The following is a 20,101-nucleotide window of genomic DNA, read 5'->3' as shown; positions in this document are numbered from 1 at the left end:
GGTGCAAAAAAAATAAAATAATACTCACTTATGTGCTGATTACCGGCAGCTCCCGGAGCGATCGGACGGGAGTCTGATCCTATACGATCGCTGCCGGAGCTGCCTGTAATCAGCTGATGAAGTCCCCTGACGGCAGGATCAGCTGATAGCCGGCCGGGCGCGAAAAAGCCGGCGAGACTACGATCAGCTGATGCGTCAGGTGACTGCATCAGGTGATCAGCGCCAGGTCCTGCAAGCAAGGTCCTGCCCCGGGGAGACTGCACACAGCCGGAGCTGCGGGACCGAGACAGGGGCTGGGAGCGGGCATGGCACCGGCAGAAAGGTGAGTATATGACATTTTTTTTTTTCTACTGTTCACTTTTGTTTTCGCCGCTGCCTCCACCTCCTGCCTGTACATGGCGCCGCACGGAGCTGACATGCACAGGACGGGAGGTGGACGCAGCGGTGACGGTACCGGGAGGATTCCTGCTTCTGTGTTTACCAACAGAAGGAATCCTCTTCCTGTACACGTCACTATACTGCCCACCCCTTGCGTTTACAGCTGCGTTTTTAGTCATAGAAACGCGGCTATATGCGTTTTTCATTGCGTTTTTAACATCTCATTGAATTCAATGAGTGAAAAACGCAGTGGAAAACGCAGAAATAATTGACATGCTGCGTTTTTGTGGTCACCACAAAAACGCAGCTAAAAAAAAACGCTGTGTGAGGACAGCACTTCTGAAAACCCATTGACATTGCTGGGGAAGCAATGTCACTGCGTTTTCAGCACAAAAACGCGGTAAAAAACGCCGCTAAAAACGCGGCAAAAACGCCTAGTGCGCACAAGGCCTAATACAAAATAATGTACTGTATTCATATAAAATGATTACAGTCACTAATACAAACTACTGTACAGTAAAAAACATAAAACAAATTAAACTGCACATTAGCTTACAATAGAATTGTTGGTGTGCGGGAGGTGCACTATAGAGAGAAAAAATGATGTGTAAATCCTTGACAACCCTTATATTAGTACACTACACAAAATTACACACTCCAAATCTATTCTCCCCAAAAGAAGGGCAGATCTAAGCCAAAGGGGGGGGGGGGAGGTAGGAATACTGCACAGTCAATTAGATTACAATACAAGCAATGTGCAGTACTGGTTAGCAGAAAGAAAGTAAAGTACTTTATCCCCAAATGCAAATTAATAGACATGCTATGTATTGTGCAATGGTATACTTTATATAGTGAACAGTACAGATGGACAGAAAGTTACCTCCAGAGCGGGGCAGAACGCAGTGAAAGGACGGAACCGGAAGTGTGCACGGTGGGAATTTGCTCTTATTGCAAAGCATTGCTCTTAAACCAATTTCTAAATTTTTAAAAAGTTTTGCTGGTCTTGCAAAACGTTCTCAAACCAAGTTACTCTTAATCCAAGGTTCCTGTATATCTTTATGAACTGGAGACCAAAAATCTGTTTTTTTACACAAGAAAAATCCACTGTGGCACCTAATTTCTGTCGACTAGGGTAAAACCCTAAAGGTCTAGTGTTTGGGCACATGGCTCAAACTATTTATAGTGCAAACTTTGCAGGATTTTTTTTTTGTTTGCCAGATCGCACTTATTTCCTAGAAATAACTCCATTTTGGAAACTACACAATTCAAGGAATTCACCTAGGGGTGTAGGGAACATTTCTATCTCACAGGTGTTTCACAGATTTCGTTATTGTTCATCTATAAAAAGTAAAAAGAATCATTTCCTTATAATTTAATGTAGATTTAGCTAAAAGTGTAAATTTAAAAAAAAATAAAGGGTCCCATAATTCATTATTCAATTTCTCTTGAATTCAGTGGTGCTTCACTACTGTTTAGGCACAGTTAGTGTAGCTATATTGCATTTACAAAGCCCCTGAGGTATTTCTGCAGAGGAAGTCTCTAAGACGCAGGACAGAGACGAAAGTGCAATTTACATGCGGGAAAACATTTTTTAGAACTTACTTCTCTCCCCATCTAAACAGTCTAGTAGCTTTACCTTGGGTTCCACTGCGCCATTAGAACTAGCAAGTTGATGTCCGTAACCTCCAACGACAAAGTTTTCAATTGTGCAGCCAAAGCGTTCACAGGGGCATGTGATGCCTCAGCATACACTATGGGGTGGGCTGGCTATAAAGTTATGCATGTATGAACTCACACACATGTAGAGGGAGAAATGAAGTCAAACGACTGAAGCTGCGCTCTAACTGGTTCCTGTACAGACTAGAAGTCCCTAGCCGTACAAAAAAAAACCAAAACACTGTTTAGACCTGGCTCATCAAAAGACCGTAAAACTGTCACTCATTTCTAAGGGACCAGAGGGGAGGTGGCAACACACAACTAACCAGAATAAAAAAAATATGTGCAATTGTAGACAAAACTGAAAGAGGAGTAAACATAAAAAAGGAGCACAAATGGACAAAGGAGAAATAATAAATGCAAGCAAGGGAAACCTATAACTAGCCTAATAGAAAACAGACAGAAAGGGTAGGAAAGACAATGAGAACACATAGGGTAAATACCAAACCGGTCTTGGTCAAACAGGCAGCAAGACTAGATCTCCTCAGTAGCAATCCACACATAAATCAATATAGCCAGCTGAGAATTGCTGGAATAAAGGAGTATAAATAGCCCCACCCTGAATGTGATTGGATAGAGAAAATAAACAAGTGAGAAAACCTGTAACTGTAATCCAAGGGAATCGAAGCAAAAGTAGAAGTAACAACAGACCTTCAGCATTTGGACAAGAACAGACCAAACTATAGCTCAAAAGAGAAGGAAACAGACTCTGGAGCAGAAGACATTGGATGACATCCTGATGCATGACACACAAGAGTCAACACTGGTGTTTATACAGGACAAACCGGTACAATATACATGGAATGTGTTTCTATAATGTAATAACTAGAATCTATCCTTATCATGCAACAGTTCATCAACAACACTCTCTATTAGAAATATTGCAATTTTCTTTGTTCTATATTTATGTTGATTGATAATTTCTGATTGGCTAGGGATCAAATTAATCAACTGCTAATCGATACAGAGCCCATAGCAGAACCTGGGTTTTTGCTGGCAAAAAAAATGAATTGGGACGAATGCTCCTGATCATTCTAATAGGGAGCTATCAATTGAGGCAAAAATTGAGAACTCTTATGCATGCAGTACAAGTGCTAATGCAAACTGAACCCTCCCTATAGCTGGCGCCACAGATTCTGAATATAAATCCTTGCTTTTAGCGTGTGCCACAGTACAGATCCCAGGAGCGAGCATATGGAGTGTGTGCCAGTATTGTCTATTACAGAAGCATGGCCTCAGTATGAATAGAAGAGATCATGGTGCCCGTCTCATAACTACATTTATATCTACATTATCTGTACAGTGCATATCAAAAGACTGCACACCCCTGTTAAAATGCCAAGTTTTTGACATGTTAAAAATATTAAAAGAAACAGTTCACAACTTTTGTCACATTGAATGTCACCCATAATTTCTACAAATCCATTGAGAAAATAAATAATATTGAAGGGAAAAATAAAAATAAAATTAGGATGTATAGGTGCACCCTCTTATAATTGGGAATGTAGTTGCATTCGAAAGTTGCAAACATTTAAATTTAAAGTTAAAATAATAGTCGCTACACAGCAACCATCATTTAAAGTGATTCTGGTCAACCTGATATAAAGTTTAGCTTAAATTATAAATTATATAGCACCAATGAGGTGGCAAGCCAACCCTGAAAAGTTAGTAGCACTTGTCCCCTGGCCCAGCTTGTCCTTGCCCTATAAAAGGTTTATCAATTCTAGTAGGATCTTCATGAAATTTTCTTAGTTACATTTTTGCATCAAAAGCCATCATCTGTAAACAGCTTACAACACAGGAAAGGGATCTCATTATAAAGAGTTAGCAGTCAGGAGAACAGTGAAATTTTTTTCAAGGCATTAGATATACCATGAAACACTGACGATGGTCATCAATAAGTGGCATAAATTTGGTACAACAGTAACATTACCTCGAGCTAGGCATATCTCAATAATTGATGAACAGACAAGCAGATAATTAGTTCAAGAGGTTGGCAAGAGGACTACAAAAACATTAAAGGCGCTGCGTGAATTTCTGTCAAGTACTTGCCGAGTACCACATGTGACAAAAATCTCCGTATTCATCATATGTTGGACAAAAGCATGTGGGAAACTAAAACATTTTATGGTCTAATGAGATCAAGTTTGAACTTTTTTTCCATAATTCTAAAATGTTTGTAATATAGCTAACACTACACATCATCAAAAGAACTCCATATCCTCAGTGAAGCATGGTGGAGGCAGCATTATTCTTTGGGTCTGTTTTGCGAGCTGGAATTGGGGCTTTAATCTCTTCACGACTTATGATGTATAGGTCATGTCCCTTCCTTTTATGCAGGCTCATACACTGAGCCCGCTTCTTTCCCTGCATATATTGGCTGAGCTGATCAGCCCACTGTTACGAGGGGGACCCGGGGAAGCGTGCCAAGATGGGAAATGGACTGCTTCCGCCGGTCAAGGTCCACTGTGCGGTGTAAGGGACTGCCGCTATGGTGGGTAAAGAGTGAGCGGGTTGCTGCTAGCGATCGTCTGGAATGTCACAGACGATCTATGTACACCGATCTGCCCTAACCCGTGAGGGTTGTATGGCACAGATCTCACGGCTCGGTGTACCTGTTGCACGGGGAAGCACAGAGGTGCCCACGCACGTGTGCCAGTGGAAGTCACGAGAATATGGCACGAGGGTAGCACAGAGGTGCCCACGCACGTGTGCTTTCAATAACCAGGTGAGTCCAATGGAGACTTGAGGAGCTCACCTGGGACAGGAACACGGCCTGTTGACGGGGGTACTGCCGGAGCAGCAAGGCAGGAACACGGCCTGCAAACGAGGTACTGCCGGAGCAGCAAGGGCCAAGCCCACAAGAGACAGTAATGCCTGAGCAGTGGCGTGGCAGCACGCTGCCAGACATCCAAACATAGAAGGACGGTCGCGCGCCGCCATGATGGCAGGGGAGGCTTTTAAGGAGGTGCAGCTCCACCCGAGGGCGGGCGCGAGGCGGAGATGACGGACTTGACCCAATCAGGGTCCACGACGTCCCAGCCTGGCCAGTCAGGATTCACCACGTCACCAGCCTTGTCATCAAGCCGTGTGACGTCAGTGAGCGAATCAGGACCCACCACGCATTGCACATGCTCACCCTCCTGCCTCTGGGAAATAGAGGCGGGATCCTCGGTCTCACAATGTGGAGAGATAACGGGAATCTCACTGCTTCCCTGAGCAGTAAACCTCTGCACATTGCGCAGCCTCGCAGACCTTCGGGGCCGCTGAGCAGGAGAGTCTGCGGCAGGCCAGGAATGGGAGACCGCTTCACTCCTTGTAACAGGAGAACCACTAGGTGTCACCCTTCTGCTGCCTCTCTGAGAAGGTATCTCCTGCACACTGCGCAGTCTGGCAGACCTTCGGCGCTGCTGAGCAGGAGTGCTCGTGGCAGGCAAGGAATGGGAGACTGCCTCAGTCCTTGCCTCAGGAGAGCCACGAGATGTAACATTACCCCCCCGTCTAGGCCCCCCCCCCTGTCCGTGCTCGAAGGCCGCTATCAAACCCGGGGCGTGGATATGATCCTCCAACTCCCAGGATCTATGCTCTGGACCACGGCCGGCCCACTCCACGAGGTAGTACCTCTTGCCCTGTATGACTTTTGTCTCCACACGTTTTGCCACCTCAGGGTCGTCGGACGGGGAGTCGGTTTGAGCCGGCAGGGACCCCGAGAATTTATTAAGTCGTACGGGTTTCAGGAGGGACACGTGCATTGTTTAGAATAGATTGTAGGTGTGCGACAGTGTTAGAAGGGAGGCCATAGAGCAGGGGGTTGCAGTAGTCCAGGAGGGAGATAAGGGCATGCAATAGTAGTTTTGTTGTTTCTTGGTTAAAGAATGTACGAATCCGGGAAATATTTTTGAGTTGTAGTTGGCAGAAGATGAAGAGGTGGTGGATATATGGCTTTAATGAGAGTGCAGAGTCGAGAATTACTCCCAAGCAACGAGCATGCGGGATTGGGGAGAGTGAGCAGCCATCAAATTTGATAGATAGGTCTGTTGGGGGGGTTGAATGAGGAGAAGGAAAGATAATGAATTTTATTTTGTTCATGTTAAGTTTCAGAAAACGAGCAGAGAAAACGGATGAAATAGCAGACAGACATTGTGGGATTCTGATTAGTAAGGATGTGATCTCAGGTCCAGAGAGGTAGATATGTGTATCGTCAGCATAAAGATGATACTGAAAACTGTGGGACTCAATGAGCTGTCCCAAGCTAAAAGTGTAGATTGTGAGTGAGAGGTGCTGAAAGTTTGGCTGGTTAAGTATGAGGAGATTTAAGATAGGGCCAAGACTGTGGTGAGCCCAAAGATGAGAGAATCTGTAGTAGAATGGAATGGTCCACTCTGTCGAAGGCAGAGGACAGGTTCAGGAGGAAGAGGACAGAGTAGTATTGCTTGGTTTTGGTGGTTAGTGGGTCATTCGTGGCTTTAGTTAGGGCCGTTTCAGTGGAATGCAGCAGTCAGAAGCCAGACTGTAACCGGTCAAAGAGGGAGCAGTTGGAGGGGTGGGAGGACGGTTCAAGATGGACATGCTGTTCCAGTAGTTTAGAGGTATAGGGGAGAATACACTAGTTGTTAGTGATAAGTTGAAGAGATGGGTTAGGGTAGGGATAAAGACTGTGGAAAGGCTGGGAATGAGATGAGACAGGAGTGGGTCAAGTGCACACGTAGTGAGATGTGATCTTAAGAGTAAAGAGGAAAAGCTGATATGTCATGGTGGAAAATCTGGATTTGGAGGAAGAGGGCTGAGTAGTTAGGCGTAGGGGCTGTGTGGATTGTAGGCCAAAACTTATTCTGATGTTGTCGATCTTCTGATTGAATAAAGAGGCAAAGTCTTCAGCTTAGTGGAAGGAGGAGGCGCCAGGGGATGGAGGAGAGAATTGAAAGTTTTGAATAGCTGTTTAGAGTTGTGAGATAGGGAGGATATGAGAGATAAGAGGTAGGTTTGCTTTGCAATAGTGTGTGTGGCCTTGAAATTGGTGAGGTACTGTTTGTATGCTATGAAGTGCTCATTGTAATGGGACCTCTTCCATCTCTGCTCAGCACTTTAGTCAGGCTGGTATGCCAAGATTGTCTGTTGGATGTGTGTGTTTTGGCATGCATGAGGGGGTGGCCAAATCGAGAGTTGTAGTTATTGTGGTGAAATTATTCCAGAAAATGAAGTATTGCACGTTTTGTTATACACATGTTTATTTCCACTGTGTGTATTGGAACAACACAAAAAAGGGCAAATTGTGCATGATTTCACACAAAACCCCCAAAATACGCCAGACAAAATTGTTGGCACCCTCACAGGTATTCAATGGGATTTAGATCCAGACTTATTGCTGGCCACTTCAGATCTCCCCAGCATTTTTATTTCATCCATTTCTGGGAGCTTCTTGAAGTATGTTTGGGGTCATTGTCCTGCTGGAAGATCCATGACCTAGGACGCAAATTCAGCTTTCTGCCATTGGTCACTGCATTGCAACCCAAAATCCTTTGGTAGTCTTCAGATTTCATGGTGCCTTGCACACAATCAATAATAAGATAGACCAGGCACTCTAAAATGAATGCAAAAAGAAAAACTTTATTCAAAATATAGAACAGTTCAAATATTGCAAGACGTTTCGGTCAGCGCAGTGACCTTCGTCAGTGGAACTGGCTACATGTGGAAAAATAGATGATCCATGCAGAGGAGAAAAAGAGAGAATTCTGAGGGAAATGAGTAGATTTATACGATGGACACAATGTCACATTTATGACGAGAGGGATATTCACAGGAAAAAGATACGGAACGTGGAGTGCCTGGTCTATCTTATTATTGGATACGGATTTGGACCCTACCAGAGCACCCGTTCCTCAAAATAGAAGTCCCATGTCATTCTATATAAATTGCACACAATCAAGCCACCCAGTGTCAAAGACAGCAAAACAACCCAAGAATATCTCTGAACCTCTCCCATATTTGACTGTAGGTGCTGTGTCCTTTTCTTTGTAGACCTCATTCTATTTTCGGTAAACACTAGAATGATGTGCTTTACCAAAAAACTGATCTCATCTGTCCACAAGATGCTTTCCCAGAAGGATTTTGGATTACTCAAGTACATTTTAGCAAACTGCAGTTTAGCTTTTTTATGTCTCTGTGTCAGCAGTGGAGTCTTCCTGGGTCTTCTGCCATAGCGTTTCATTTCATTCATATGTTGACGGATGGTTCATGCTGACACAGATGCACCTTGAGCCTGTAGAACAGCTTGAATTTCTTTGGAATTTGACTGGGGCTGCTTATTCAACATCCAGACGATCCTGAGTTCCAACATTTCATCAATTTTTCTCTATCGTCCACGTCCAGAGAGATTACCTACAGTGCCATGGGTTGTAATCTTCTTGATTATGCTGTGCACCGTGGACAAGGGAATATTAAGATATCTGAATATGGACTTGTAACTTTGAGATTGTTGAACCTTTTCAACAGTTTTGATTCTAAAGACCTCAGACATTTCTCTTTTCCTTTTTCTGTTCTCCATGTTTAGTGTGGCACTCACAGACACAATGCAAAGATTCAGTCAACTTCTCCCTTTTTATCTGGTTTCAGGTGTGATTTTCATATTGACCACATTTGTTACTTGCCACAGGTGAGTTTGAATGAGAATCACATGCTTGAAACAAAGTTGTTTCCCCACAATTTTGGAAAGGTACCAACAACTTTGTTGGGATTATTTTTGGCCTTTGTGTGAAATTATGTCAAATTTGACTTTTTTCAGTTTTTTTCTGCTGTTGTTCCAATACAAAGGAAATAAACACGAGTATGATAAAAGATGTGTAATTGCAATAATTTTCTGGGAAAAATACTTCATTTTCTGGAACAATTTCAAGGGTGCCAACACTTTCAGTGACTGTATGTGTAAATATAAAATAAAGTGCAAAATATCACGCTAAACACGTAAATATACAGTCAGTCCCTGCATCTTTTAAGAACCATTGAATATAGGCCGTGATCAAGGTCTAGGAAAGTAACATTAGCCATTCTTTCTATTTCCAGATGTTGACGGATCAATAAAACGCTACTTGCATATTTAAGCATGTGCCATGGTATTTTGCACTATTGTTTGGAGGGACATCCCCTACTACACAGCACTATTGTCTTTCTAACTATGAGTGCTGACTAGAAATTAGATAAATATAAAAGTAATGAACTGGCACAGTGCATATGTGATGACCACTCCATTAGAACTTCTCTCCACAGCGATCATGCAATGAAGGTAATGGAGATGAACAGGAGGGGAAATAACTCAGAAACTTTGTTTTAGGCCTCTTACACGTCCATGTTTAAACTCTAAAGGCCGCTTTACACACTGCGATATCGGTACCGATATTGCCATCGTGCGTACCCACCCCCATCGGAGATTTGCCCGTGTCGCACAACATCGCTCGGACCCGTCACACTACTTACCTTCCCTGCGACGTCGCTGTGACCGGAGAACCGACTTCTTTCTAAGGGGGCGGTTCGTTCAGCGTCACAGCGACGTCACAGCAGCGTCACTAAACCGCCGCCAAATAGAAGCGGAGGGGCGGAGATGAGCGGGACATAACATCCCGCCCACCTCTTTCTTTCTGCATTGTGGCCGGGAAGAAGGTAAGGAGAGCTTCCTCATTCCTGCGGTGTCACACGGAGCGATGTGTGCTGCCGCAGGAACGAGGAACAACTTCGTTACTGCTGCAGTTACGATATTTGAGAATGGACCCCCATGTTGCCATTGAGAGATTTTGCACGTTTTTGCGACGATGCAAAATCGCTCATAGGTGTCACACGCAACGGCATCGCTACAGCGGCCGGATGTGCGTCACAAAATCCATGACCCCAACGCATGTAAAGCCCGCTTAAGGCCTATGCCACAAGGCATGAAAATAGGACCGAGAACAAGCATCGCATTCCACTCGGACCAATATTAACCTATGTCCTAGCACCCATGAGCGATTATTTTCTCGGCCCCAATCGGAACGAGAAAACAACCGCAGCGTGCTGCGATTGTAATGCGAGACTCTTTCTCTCACACCATTTCAAGTCTATGGGGTGAGAGAAAGATCGCACTGCACTCAAGGTACACCGGTGTACCGCGAGTGCAGGGCGAGAATGGCAATAGCCGGCTAAATAAATTCCTCCCTCTCCTCCTCCATGCCGGCCAGCCTTTCTCAGTGCCAACCTGTCCCCCGCAGCTGAGGTCCGATCGCATGATCGGACCTCAGTCGCAGTGACACTCGGCTCCTGCTGTGCTGCCAGCGTGAGCCAAGTGTCATGCAAGGATCGCATTAGTCCCCGTGTGGCCCTGGCCTTACGTGAAAAATGGAATTGGTATAATCAGTGCTTTGGATTAGTGTGTCATCAGTGGGACATCCGTGTGTCCGTTTTTACCTTCAGTCATCTGTGTTTTCATGGATGGATTATTATCTAAATAAATTACAAAGCTTCTCCTTCGTTTTGCAATATTAAATACATACAGCACACACATGGCACACTGATGCCATCCATGTCCTGTACATTTTTCACGGAACCATATCCTTGTATTGGCCCTTGTCATTTGTGCTGCCGGGAAAAAAACGGACATGCCTCCGTGTGTATTGCACCGATACACGGTCCATGAAGAAACAAGGACATGTGAAAGACTGACGTCTGAATAACGCCTTTGGTCGTGGTGGTCCCATCAGTGGGGTCCCTTGAAATCAGATTTTTATCACCCATAGTTCTATGGATACATGTGAAATGTCTATCTTGTGTAAACCCATTTTAATGCACAAGGTATGCCAGGGGTGGTGAATTAATTTTGACGAAGGGCCACATGAGACCGTGACTGTTGTGAAGAGCTGAATCAATAGACTGAAATTAATTCTGATCAATGTTAAAGGGAATCTGTCACCAGGTTTTTGCTAAGTCATCTGAGAGCAGCATAATGTACAGACAGAGACACTGATTCGGTTTAATTCAGGGCGTTGAACAAAAATTATACTGTGAAACATTTAGGAATTGTAACCATTTTTCTACAAAGCCTCCTCATTTCAGGGGCTCAAAAGTAATTGGACAAAGAAACTTTAAAAAACATATTAAAAGTGAACATTTTATTTATGGTAGAGAATCCTTTGCAGGCCATGACTGCCTCAAGTTTGGAAAACATGGACATTATTAAACATTGGGTTTCCACTTTTGTGATGCTTTGCTGGCCTTTACTGCATCTCACTTCACTTGAGGCTTGTTTGTGGTTCTTCTGTCTTAAGTTTTGTCTTAAGCATGTGAAACGCAGCTCAATGAGGTAGAAATCTGTCATTGTCCATCTGTACGGTGAAGCGTCGTCCAATCAAGCTTGCTGCATTTAGTTGAATCTGAGCAGAAAGTATAGCCCTGTGCACTTCAGAATTCATCCAGCTGCTTCAGTCCTCAGTCACATCCGCAATAAACACTAGTGATCCAGTGCCACTGCAAGACATGCATGCCCATGCCATCTCACTGCCTCCACCATGTTTTATAGAAGATGTGGTGCGATTTGGATGGTTCCAAGACTTCTCCATACTTTCTTCTTCCCATCATTCTGGTACAAGTTGATCTGAGTTTTATCTGTCCAAAGAATGCTTTTCCAGAACTGGGTTGGCTTCGTTAGATTTTTTTTTTTAGTAAAATCTAATCTGGCCCTCTTGTTTTTAAAGGGAATCTGTCAGGTGCAATATGTACCCAGAGCCATGAGCAGTTCTGGGTGCATACTCCTAATAGATTCCTAGCAGTTCCAGGCTATAATAGCACAGATAAAAATATCCATACAAAATGTATTTCTAAATATCCTTTATGATATGCTAATGAGGCTAGGGACTAGTCGCAAGGGTGATATTTCCCTTGGCTAGTCGGCCCCCTTAGCATGTAAGCACACTGCTGTGGGCGTGCTAACATGCTAATGAATGCGCAGCATCAGAGGCATGGTTGCTCTCACCTCTCTGCTGCCATCGCAGCTGAAGCTGATTTTCAGCTCAGTGTGCATGATCAGAAGCCCTCGGACTTCCGGTCATGCGCACTATAAAGGTGGGTGTATGCATCCTGGCTTCAAACTGGTGTACTGCGCATGACCGGAAGTCCAGGGACTTCTGATCATGCACACTGAGCTGAAAACCAGTGGTGGCAGCAGAGAGGTGAGAACGACCATGCCTCTAACTCGGCGCATTCATTAGCTTGTTAGCACGCCCACAGGGGCATACTTACACGCGAAAGGGGCCGACTAGCCAGGGGAAATAACGCCCTAGCGACTAGTCACTGGACTTATTAGCATATCAAAGAGGACCTTTAGAAATATTTTATACTACTATAGGCTGGGACGGTTAGGCAGGGATTAGTAATATGCACCCAGAACTGCTCGTGGTTCTGGGTGCATATTCCACTTGACAGGTTCCCTTTAAGGTTGATTAATGTTTTGCATTTTGTGGTAAACCCTTTGCATTTGCGCTCATGAAGTCTTCTCTTTATGGTAGACTTAAATACTGAAACACCTACTTTCTGGAAAGCATTTTTCACTTTTTCACAATGGAAAGGATTCTGTGATCATATACCACTGTTGCCTCTGCGGTTTGAGATGCATGAATTGTGATAGGTTTGCTAAAACAAAACCCAAAAAACTATTATTCAGGATTTCTGAAATAGTGGCTCCTCTGCAGAAAATGTTGAGTCCTTTAGATTTCTATGGCAATAGACTATAACCCTCTGGGGTCTGATGTTAGTCACATCAACCTCAAATTAGTATTGAGGTAGTAAGTAGTAAAAGTATTATTTAGCCACCAGCTAGTCGGATCCGTCGTATCAGTTTTGCCAGAATCTGTGACAGATCCGTCGAGAAAATAGATTGTGACTGATGGCAAAAAAATGATGTGTGAAAGGGGCCTTATAGTGGAGTCATGAAACTTAACTGAGGCAAGTGAGGTCTGCAATTCTTCAGATGTTATTGTGGGGTCTTTCATGACCTCTTTAGGCTGCTTTCACACATCAGTTTTTTGCCATCAGACACAATCCGGCAAAAACTTGAAAAAAAAATCCGGCGTCTGTTGCCGCCGGATCCGTTTTCCCTCCATAGACTTCTATTAGTGCCAGATTGTGGCGGATGGCCTTGCGTTCCATCTGGCTTTTGCCGGATCCGGCAAAATTTGCTTGTCTGGCGGCCGGATGGAACGCTGAAGGGAACGTTTTTTTGTCTCTGGCGAAAAACTGCATTGCGTCGGATCCGGCGGCGTATGGCGTGTTTTACAATGGAAGCCTATGGACGCCGGATCAGGCGTAATGCGGCAAAAAAACAGATACGACCGCCGGATCCGTTTTTTTTAACTGAGCATGCTCAGTAACACAACGGATCCGTCAAAAAATTGAAGGAACTGATGGAAAAAACTGATGCAACTGATCCGTTTTTTTGCCGGATCCGTCACAGTTTTTTCACTGAATCGTGCCTGATGGCAAAAAACTGATGTGTGAAAGCAGCCTTAATGACTCGTTGCTGCACTCTTTTGATCAGCCGGCCACTCCTGGGAGGATTCACTACTGTTCTTTGTTTTTGACATTTGTGGATAATGGCTCTCACTGTAGTTCGCTGAAGTCCCAAAGCTTTAGAAATGGCTTTATAACCTTTTCCAGACTCATAAATCTCAATTACTTTGTTTCTCGTTTCTTCCTGAAGTTATTTGTATTGCAGCATGATGATTAGCTTTTGAGGATCTTTTGGTCTACCTTCACTTTGTCAGGCAGGTCCTATTTAAGTGATTTCTTGATTGAGAACAGTTGTGGCAGTAATAAGGCCTGGGTGTGGATAGGGAAATTAAACTCAGCTTCCCAAGGATGTGATAAACCACAGTTATTTTATGTTTTAAAGGGGGAGGAGGAGCAATCACTTTTTGACAGAGGGCCTTGTAGGTTTGTATTTCTTTTTCCCTTAATAATAAAGACTTTAAGTTATAAACTGCATTTTGTGTTTACTTGTGTTCTCTTTATCTAATATTTAAATTTGTTTGGTGATCTGAAACATTTAAGATGACAAACATGCAAAAGAATAAAGAAGTCAGGAAAGGGGCAAACATTTTTTTACACCACTGTATACAGTCAAAAGTAATGGCAATCAGGGTGCAAACAAGGGTTTTAATTTAGTCTCATTGTTAATTTTTTATAAAATGCAGCGATTCAGTCTGACATTACTAATACTTGTAAAAGAATGTCATGTTCCAAATAAGTCGCTGAATTTGGGTGCAAGTAGCATGTTACTCTTGTAACAATTCAGTTCATGATAGTTCTTCTCCCCTAAATATTCAACATTCCAATGAAAGAGGGATTATTGAGTAGTGGAACGAACCACAACATCTCAGCCACAAAGTAGAAGACCACGTAAAGTTACAGAGCGAGGAAGCCAAGTGTTGAGACACTTAGAGCCCGATTTATCATTTCTGATTTCTTGAAGCCACTTTTCTTTTTTGTCTTATGGTAGTCGCTGAGGTTTTCTTTTGATAAATTCTTCAAAATGGTGTATCCGGGTCATGAATTTAGAGCAAAGTCGAAACTGTTCTTTATTTTTGTCTTAACTTTAATTAATTTTGCGACTTTTCAGCCCCAAAGTTCTTAAATGTTTTACAAAGTTGCAAGTTTATCTAAAAGTGCGCCCTACTGAAAATTTCACCTAAAACCCTAAACAAGGCAACCACTGCATGGATATGTTGATTTTTTTTTTGCACATTACAGTCACATTTCCTGAATCTGTGTAAAACGTCTGGATAAGCAAAGTTGTTGAGGAAACAATAAAAAAGATTTTAAAAATAATAACTTGTAAAAAAGTGTAAAAAGTGTAGAAAAACATATAAAGAATAAGGCAAAGTGCTGAAGCCACTAAAAAGGAGCAAAAACTGAAGAGCGAGCAGTGATGAATCGGCCATAGTGCACGTTACCAACGTTCTGCTGACTCAATCCCCTACTTAGCCATTAACATCAGCACAAATACTGCATTGGCAGCATGGCACGCAATCATTACTTCACCATGCACAGTGCCAAGCATCGGATGGAGTGGTGTAAAGCACACCGCTGCTGCACCCCGGAGCAGAGGAAACGTGTTCTGTGATAAATCACACTTTATATAGTAGTCTGATGGACAAATGTGGGGTTGGCAAATACTGGGAGAACATTACCGTCCTGACTTCATCGTGCCAAGTGGAATATCTGCTGGAGGAGACAATACCGTGAGGGTGTTTCTCAGGGTTTGGCTTAGGTGCTTAAGTTACCATGAAGGCAAATATCAATGCTTCAGTATGCCAAGATATGCTGGACAATTGTGTACCTCCAACTTTATAAGGACAGTTTGGGCAAGGGTCCTCTCTATTCTAGAATGACTGTGTTTTGTGCACTTGGGCAGGGTCTAGAAAGACACAGTTGGGTGATTTTGATGTGGAAGAACTGGACTAGTCTTCAGGACCCCAACCTCAGCCCCTTCATACATCTTTGGGACGACATAGAGCGTAGTTGGTGAGCCAGGAGCTCTCACCCAACTTCAGAGTCTAGCCTCACTAATGACCTCCTGGATGAATGAGCGATAATTCTCACAGACATACATCAAATATTGCAGAATAGTGGAAGATGAGGTGGGTTGAGGTTGGGGGACCAATGTCATACTGATAACTATGGATTTAGGATGGCATGTCTGAGATGCTTCTGCATCTGGAATCTACAGGTGGCCCCATTCTTGTGTCCATATAGAGCAAGTCTAACCTTACACCAACTCTTGCTTAGCATGCCATTTTGCACCTAAATTTGGGAGCACATTGCACCATTTACGACACAGTCATTTCCGACAAAGCCATGTCCCCGAGACTAGAGGTGCCAAAATGTAGTTTATTGTTAAAGTGACATAATATGTAGTATAATATCAATGATAAATTCAGTATTCTGTACCCAATAGAGCTCACAATCTAATAGCGCTACAAAGCAACAGTGCTAACCACTGAGCCACCAAGCTCCCATGGAAATATATAGATATGTATAGGAATTGGAAACAATTAGGATATTTTTGGAAAAGCAATGACATTTAGAAAATAGCATTTGTCCCAATTTGACATCCAGTAAGGTTATCCCTCACCTAGTGTAGAGACCATGCTTCACACGAATGCATCTCTGAGCCCCACTGCAGATCAGCACTTAGCCGAAAGCTGCTCCTCATCACATGCCGAGAAGCCTATCCATGACCTGTCCCCTCCCATATGATGTCAGCTCATTATAATGTCTTTCTACAGGACACTAGCCCCCTGCCCTCTGCTGGTTGCCACTTCTGCAGACCTCCACCTTACACTATCACACTTGTCACAACTTGCAGGGTTAACTTGTGAGCAGCATTTCTTTCCATGACTGCATTGTCAGACGGTGTGTTTCTAATAAAGCCAGATCTCAGCCTGCAGTACACACAGATGTCAGCCGCCAGTGCGCAAACCTCCAGCACACACAGATGTCAGCCTCCAATCCTACCCCTGGTCAGCCTCCAGTATGCACAGATATCAGCCTCCAGAATGTATGAGTGTCAGCATCCAGTCTACACAGATGTCAGCCTCCAATCTTACCCCTGATCAGCCTCCAGTATGCACAGATATCAGCCTGCAGTATGCACAGATATCAGCCTCCAGTATGCACAGATATCAGCCTCCAGTATGCACAGATATCAGCCTCCAGTATGCACAGATATCAGCCTCCAGTATGCACAGATATCAGCCTCCAGTATGCACAGATATCAGCCTCCAGTATGCACAGATATCAGCCTCCAGTATGCACAGATATCAGCCTCCAGTATGCACAGATATCAGCCTCCAGTATGCACAGATATCAGCCTCCAGTATGCACAGATATCAGCCTCCAGTATGCACAGATATCAGCCTCCAGTATGCACAGATATCAGCCTCCAGTATGCACAGATATCAGCCTCCAGTATGCACAGATATCAGCCTCCAGTATGCACAGATATCAGCCTCCAGTATGCACAGATATCAGCCTCCAGTATGCACAGATATCAGCCTCCAGTATGCACAGATATCAGCCTCCAGTATGCACAGATATCAGCCTGCAGTATGCACAGATATCAGCCTGCAGTATGCACAGATATCAGCCTCCAGTATGCACAGATATCAGCCTCCAGTATGCACAGATATCAGCCTCCAGTATGCACAGATATCAGCCTCCAGTATGCACAGATATCAGCCTCCAGTATGCACAGATATCAGCCTCCAGTATGCACAGATATCAGCCTCCAGTATGCACAGATATCAGCCTCCAGTATGCACAGATATCAGCCTCCAGTATGCACAGATATCAGCCTCCAGTATGCACAGATATCAGCCTCCAGTATGCACAGATATCAGCCTCCAGTATGCACAGATATCAGCCTCCAGTTTGCACAGATCTCAGCCTGCAGTATGCACAGATCTCAGCCTCCAGTATGCACAGATATCAGCCTCCAGTATGCACAGATATCAGCCTCCAGTATGCACAGATATCAGCCTGCAGTATGCACAGATATCAGCCTCCAGTATGCACAGATATCAGCCTGCAGTACGCACAGATGTCAGCCGCCAGTGCGCAAACCTCCAGCACACACAGATGTCAGCCTCCAATCTTACCCCGATCAGCCTCCAGTATGCAGATATCAGCCTCCAGAATGTATGAGTGTCAGCATCCAGTACGCACAGATGTTAGTTTCCAGTCTTAACCCTAATCAGCCTCCAGTACCTCCCCTGATCAGCCTCCACACCACAGATGTCAGTTTCCAGTCCTGAAAGTGATCAGCTTGCAGTCTTAACCTCTAATAAGCCTCCATTGCCGCCCCTGACCAGCCTCCAGTCCTACACCTCATCAGCCTTCAGTCCTGCCAGTGATCAACCTCCAATGTTACCTATGACCAGCATCCAGTCCTGTCAGTGATCAGCCTTTAGTCTTACGCATGATGAGCCTCCAGTTTTACAAATGATGAGCCTCCAGTGCTGTCAGTGATCAGTCTCCAGTCTCATCCATGATCAGCCTCCAGTCCTATATATGATCAGCCTCAAGTCCTACATTTGATCAGCCTCCAGTCCTGCCAGTGATCAGCTTCCAGTCTTACACATGATCAGCCTCCAGTCTTACCCATGATCAGCCTCCAGTCCTACATTTGATCAGCCTCCAGTCCTGCGAGTGATCAGCTTCCAGTCTTACACATGATCAGCCTCCAGTCTTACACATGATCAGCCTCCAGTCCTGCCACTGGTCAGCCTCTAGTCCTGCCAGTGATCACTCTCCAGGCTTACCCATGATCAGCCTCCAGTCCTGCTAGTGATCAGCCTCCAGTCTTAACCAGTATAAGCCTCCAGTCCTGCCAGTTGATCATCCTCCAGTCCTAGCCATGATCAGCCTCCAGTCCTAGCCATGATCAGCCTCCAGTCCTACACCTGATCAGCCTCCAGTCCTGCTAGTGATCAGCCTCCAAACCTGTCAGTGATCAGCCTCCAGACCTGTCAGTGATCAACTTCCAGTCCTACACCTGATTAGCCTCCAGACTTTACCTTGATCAGCCTCCAGTCCTGTCAGTGCTCAGCCTCCAGTCCTGTCAGTGCTCAGCCTCCAGTCCTGTCAGTGCTCAGCCTCCAGTCCTGTCAGTGCTCAGCCTCCAGTCCTGTCAGTGCTCAGCCTCCAGTCCTGTCAGTGCTCAGCCTCCAGTCCTGTCAGTGCTCAGCCTCCAGTCCTGTCAGTGCTCAGCCTCCAGTCCTGTCAGTGCTCAGCCTCCAGTCCTGTCAGTGCTCAGCCTCCAGTCCTGTCAGTGCTCAGCCTCCAGTCCTGTCAGTGCTCAGCCTCCAGTCCTGTCAGTGCTCAGCCTCCAGTCCTGTCAGTGCTCAGCCTCCAGTCCTGTCAGTGCTCAGCCTCCAGTCCTGTCAGTGGTCAGCCTCCAGTCCTGTCAGTGGTCAGCCTCCAGTCCTGTCAGTGGTCAGCCTCCAGTCCTGTCAGTGATCAGCTTCCAGTCCTGTCAGTGATCAGCCTCCAGTCCTGTCAGTGATCAGCCTCCAGTCCTGTCAGTGGTCAGCCTCCAGACCTGTCAGTGATCAGCCTCCAGTCCTGTCAGTGATCAGCCTCCAGTGTAAGCTATGATCAGCCTCCAGTCCTGTCAGTGATCAGCCTCCAGTCCTGTCAGTGATCAGCCTCCAGTGTAAGCTATGATCAGCCTCACTGCCTGTCTGCGGAGAGACATCTCGCCACTCATCCTCTCGGGGCTAGTGCCATCAACTTTTGGCAACATAAACTTTCCACAGCTAAAAGCCGCGGGGCTCGGAGTCGTGCAGCCGCCCGCACCCGTAGACGAGCCCCGGCTGTGCCACTCACCTTCGCCTCTGGAGATGTACAGACAATTGGCAGGTAAGACGAGCGTCCAGCACAGGGCGACACAGGTGAGAATCCCCATGACAGGCTCCATGGCGGCTGGACTGCAGCTCCGCTGGCTGCACGCAGGAATCCAGCGTTGGTGCGAGTGTCGGGGCTGCGGGCTACAGCCGTGTCACCCACACCAGCACCAAGCTCCGTCTGCAGAACAACTCCAGCTGCACACCAGTTCATCGCAAGTTGACTTGTCATCCTCCACGTGATTGGCTCTCCTGCCCGGGGCTCGATTGGCGGTTGTAAAGCGTTTTGTGATTGGTCGCTGTCATTTCCCCTCCAAGTGGATGTGGCAGTGACTTGAGCGGCGCAGCTCTTCATCATATTCCATAGTGTGAAAGTTATCAGCTGCCACATGGACAGGCCGCCGCCTGGCACTGCTGCCCGCACTCTGCCCGCCGGGGACAGCTCTGCCCGCTCTGTGGGGGCAAACATCAACTCTGCCAGGACTCAGAGGGTTATTCTCCACTTCACTTACACATTTTCTGACAGACATTTGTTTCCTCGGTTTTCATGGGGGAATAGTAGTGTTGAGGGTCTATTCACTACTTTAAAA

The 20,101-nt window shown here is 45.2% G+C and overlaps 1 protein-coding gene across 1 annotated transcript in view; it reads right to left on the bottom strand.

The window, feature by feature from the left end:
- The window catches only part of LOC142303261 (A disintegrin and metalloproteinase with thrombospondin motifs 2-like), a 646,340-nt gene extending 626,641 nt beyond the window's left edge, over positions 1 to 19,699 (bottom strand). The window contains exon 1 of the mRNA XM_075344495.1: positions 19,495 to 19,699. Within this exon, the coding sequence (XP_075200610.1) occupies positions 19,495 to 19,585 (91 nt within the window). The 5' untranslated portion in view covers positions 19,586 to 19,699. The remainder of the gene's footprint in view (positions 1 to 19,494) is intronic.
- Positions 19,700 to 20,101: the final 402 nt, after the last annotated feature.

This window comes from Anomaloglossus baeobatrachus, chromosome 4, assembly GCF_048569485.1.
Source record: "Anomaloglossus baeobatrachus isolate aAnoBae1 chromosome 4, aAnoBae1.hap1, whole genome shotgun sequence".
Classification (NCBI taxonomy): domain Eukaryota; kingdom Metazoa; phylum Chordata; class Amphibia; order Anura; family Aromobatidae; genus Anomaloglossus; species Anomaloglossus baeobatrachus.
The sequence above is the reverse complement of the archived record's forward strand: the minus strand, read 5'-3'. Positions and strand labels throughout refer to the sequence as shown.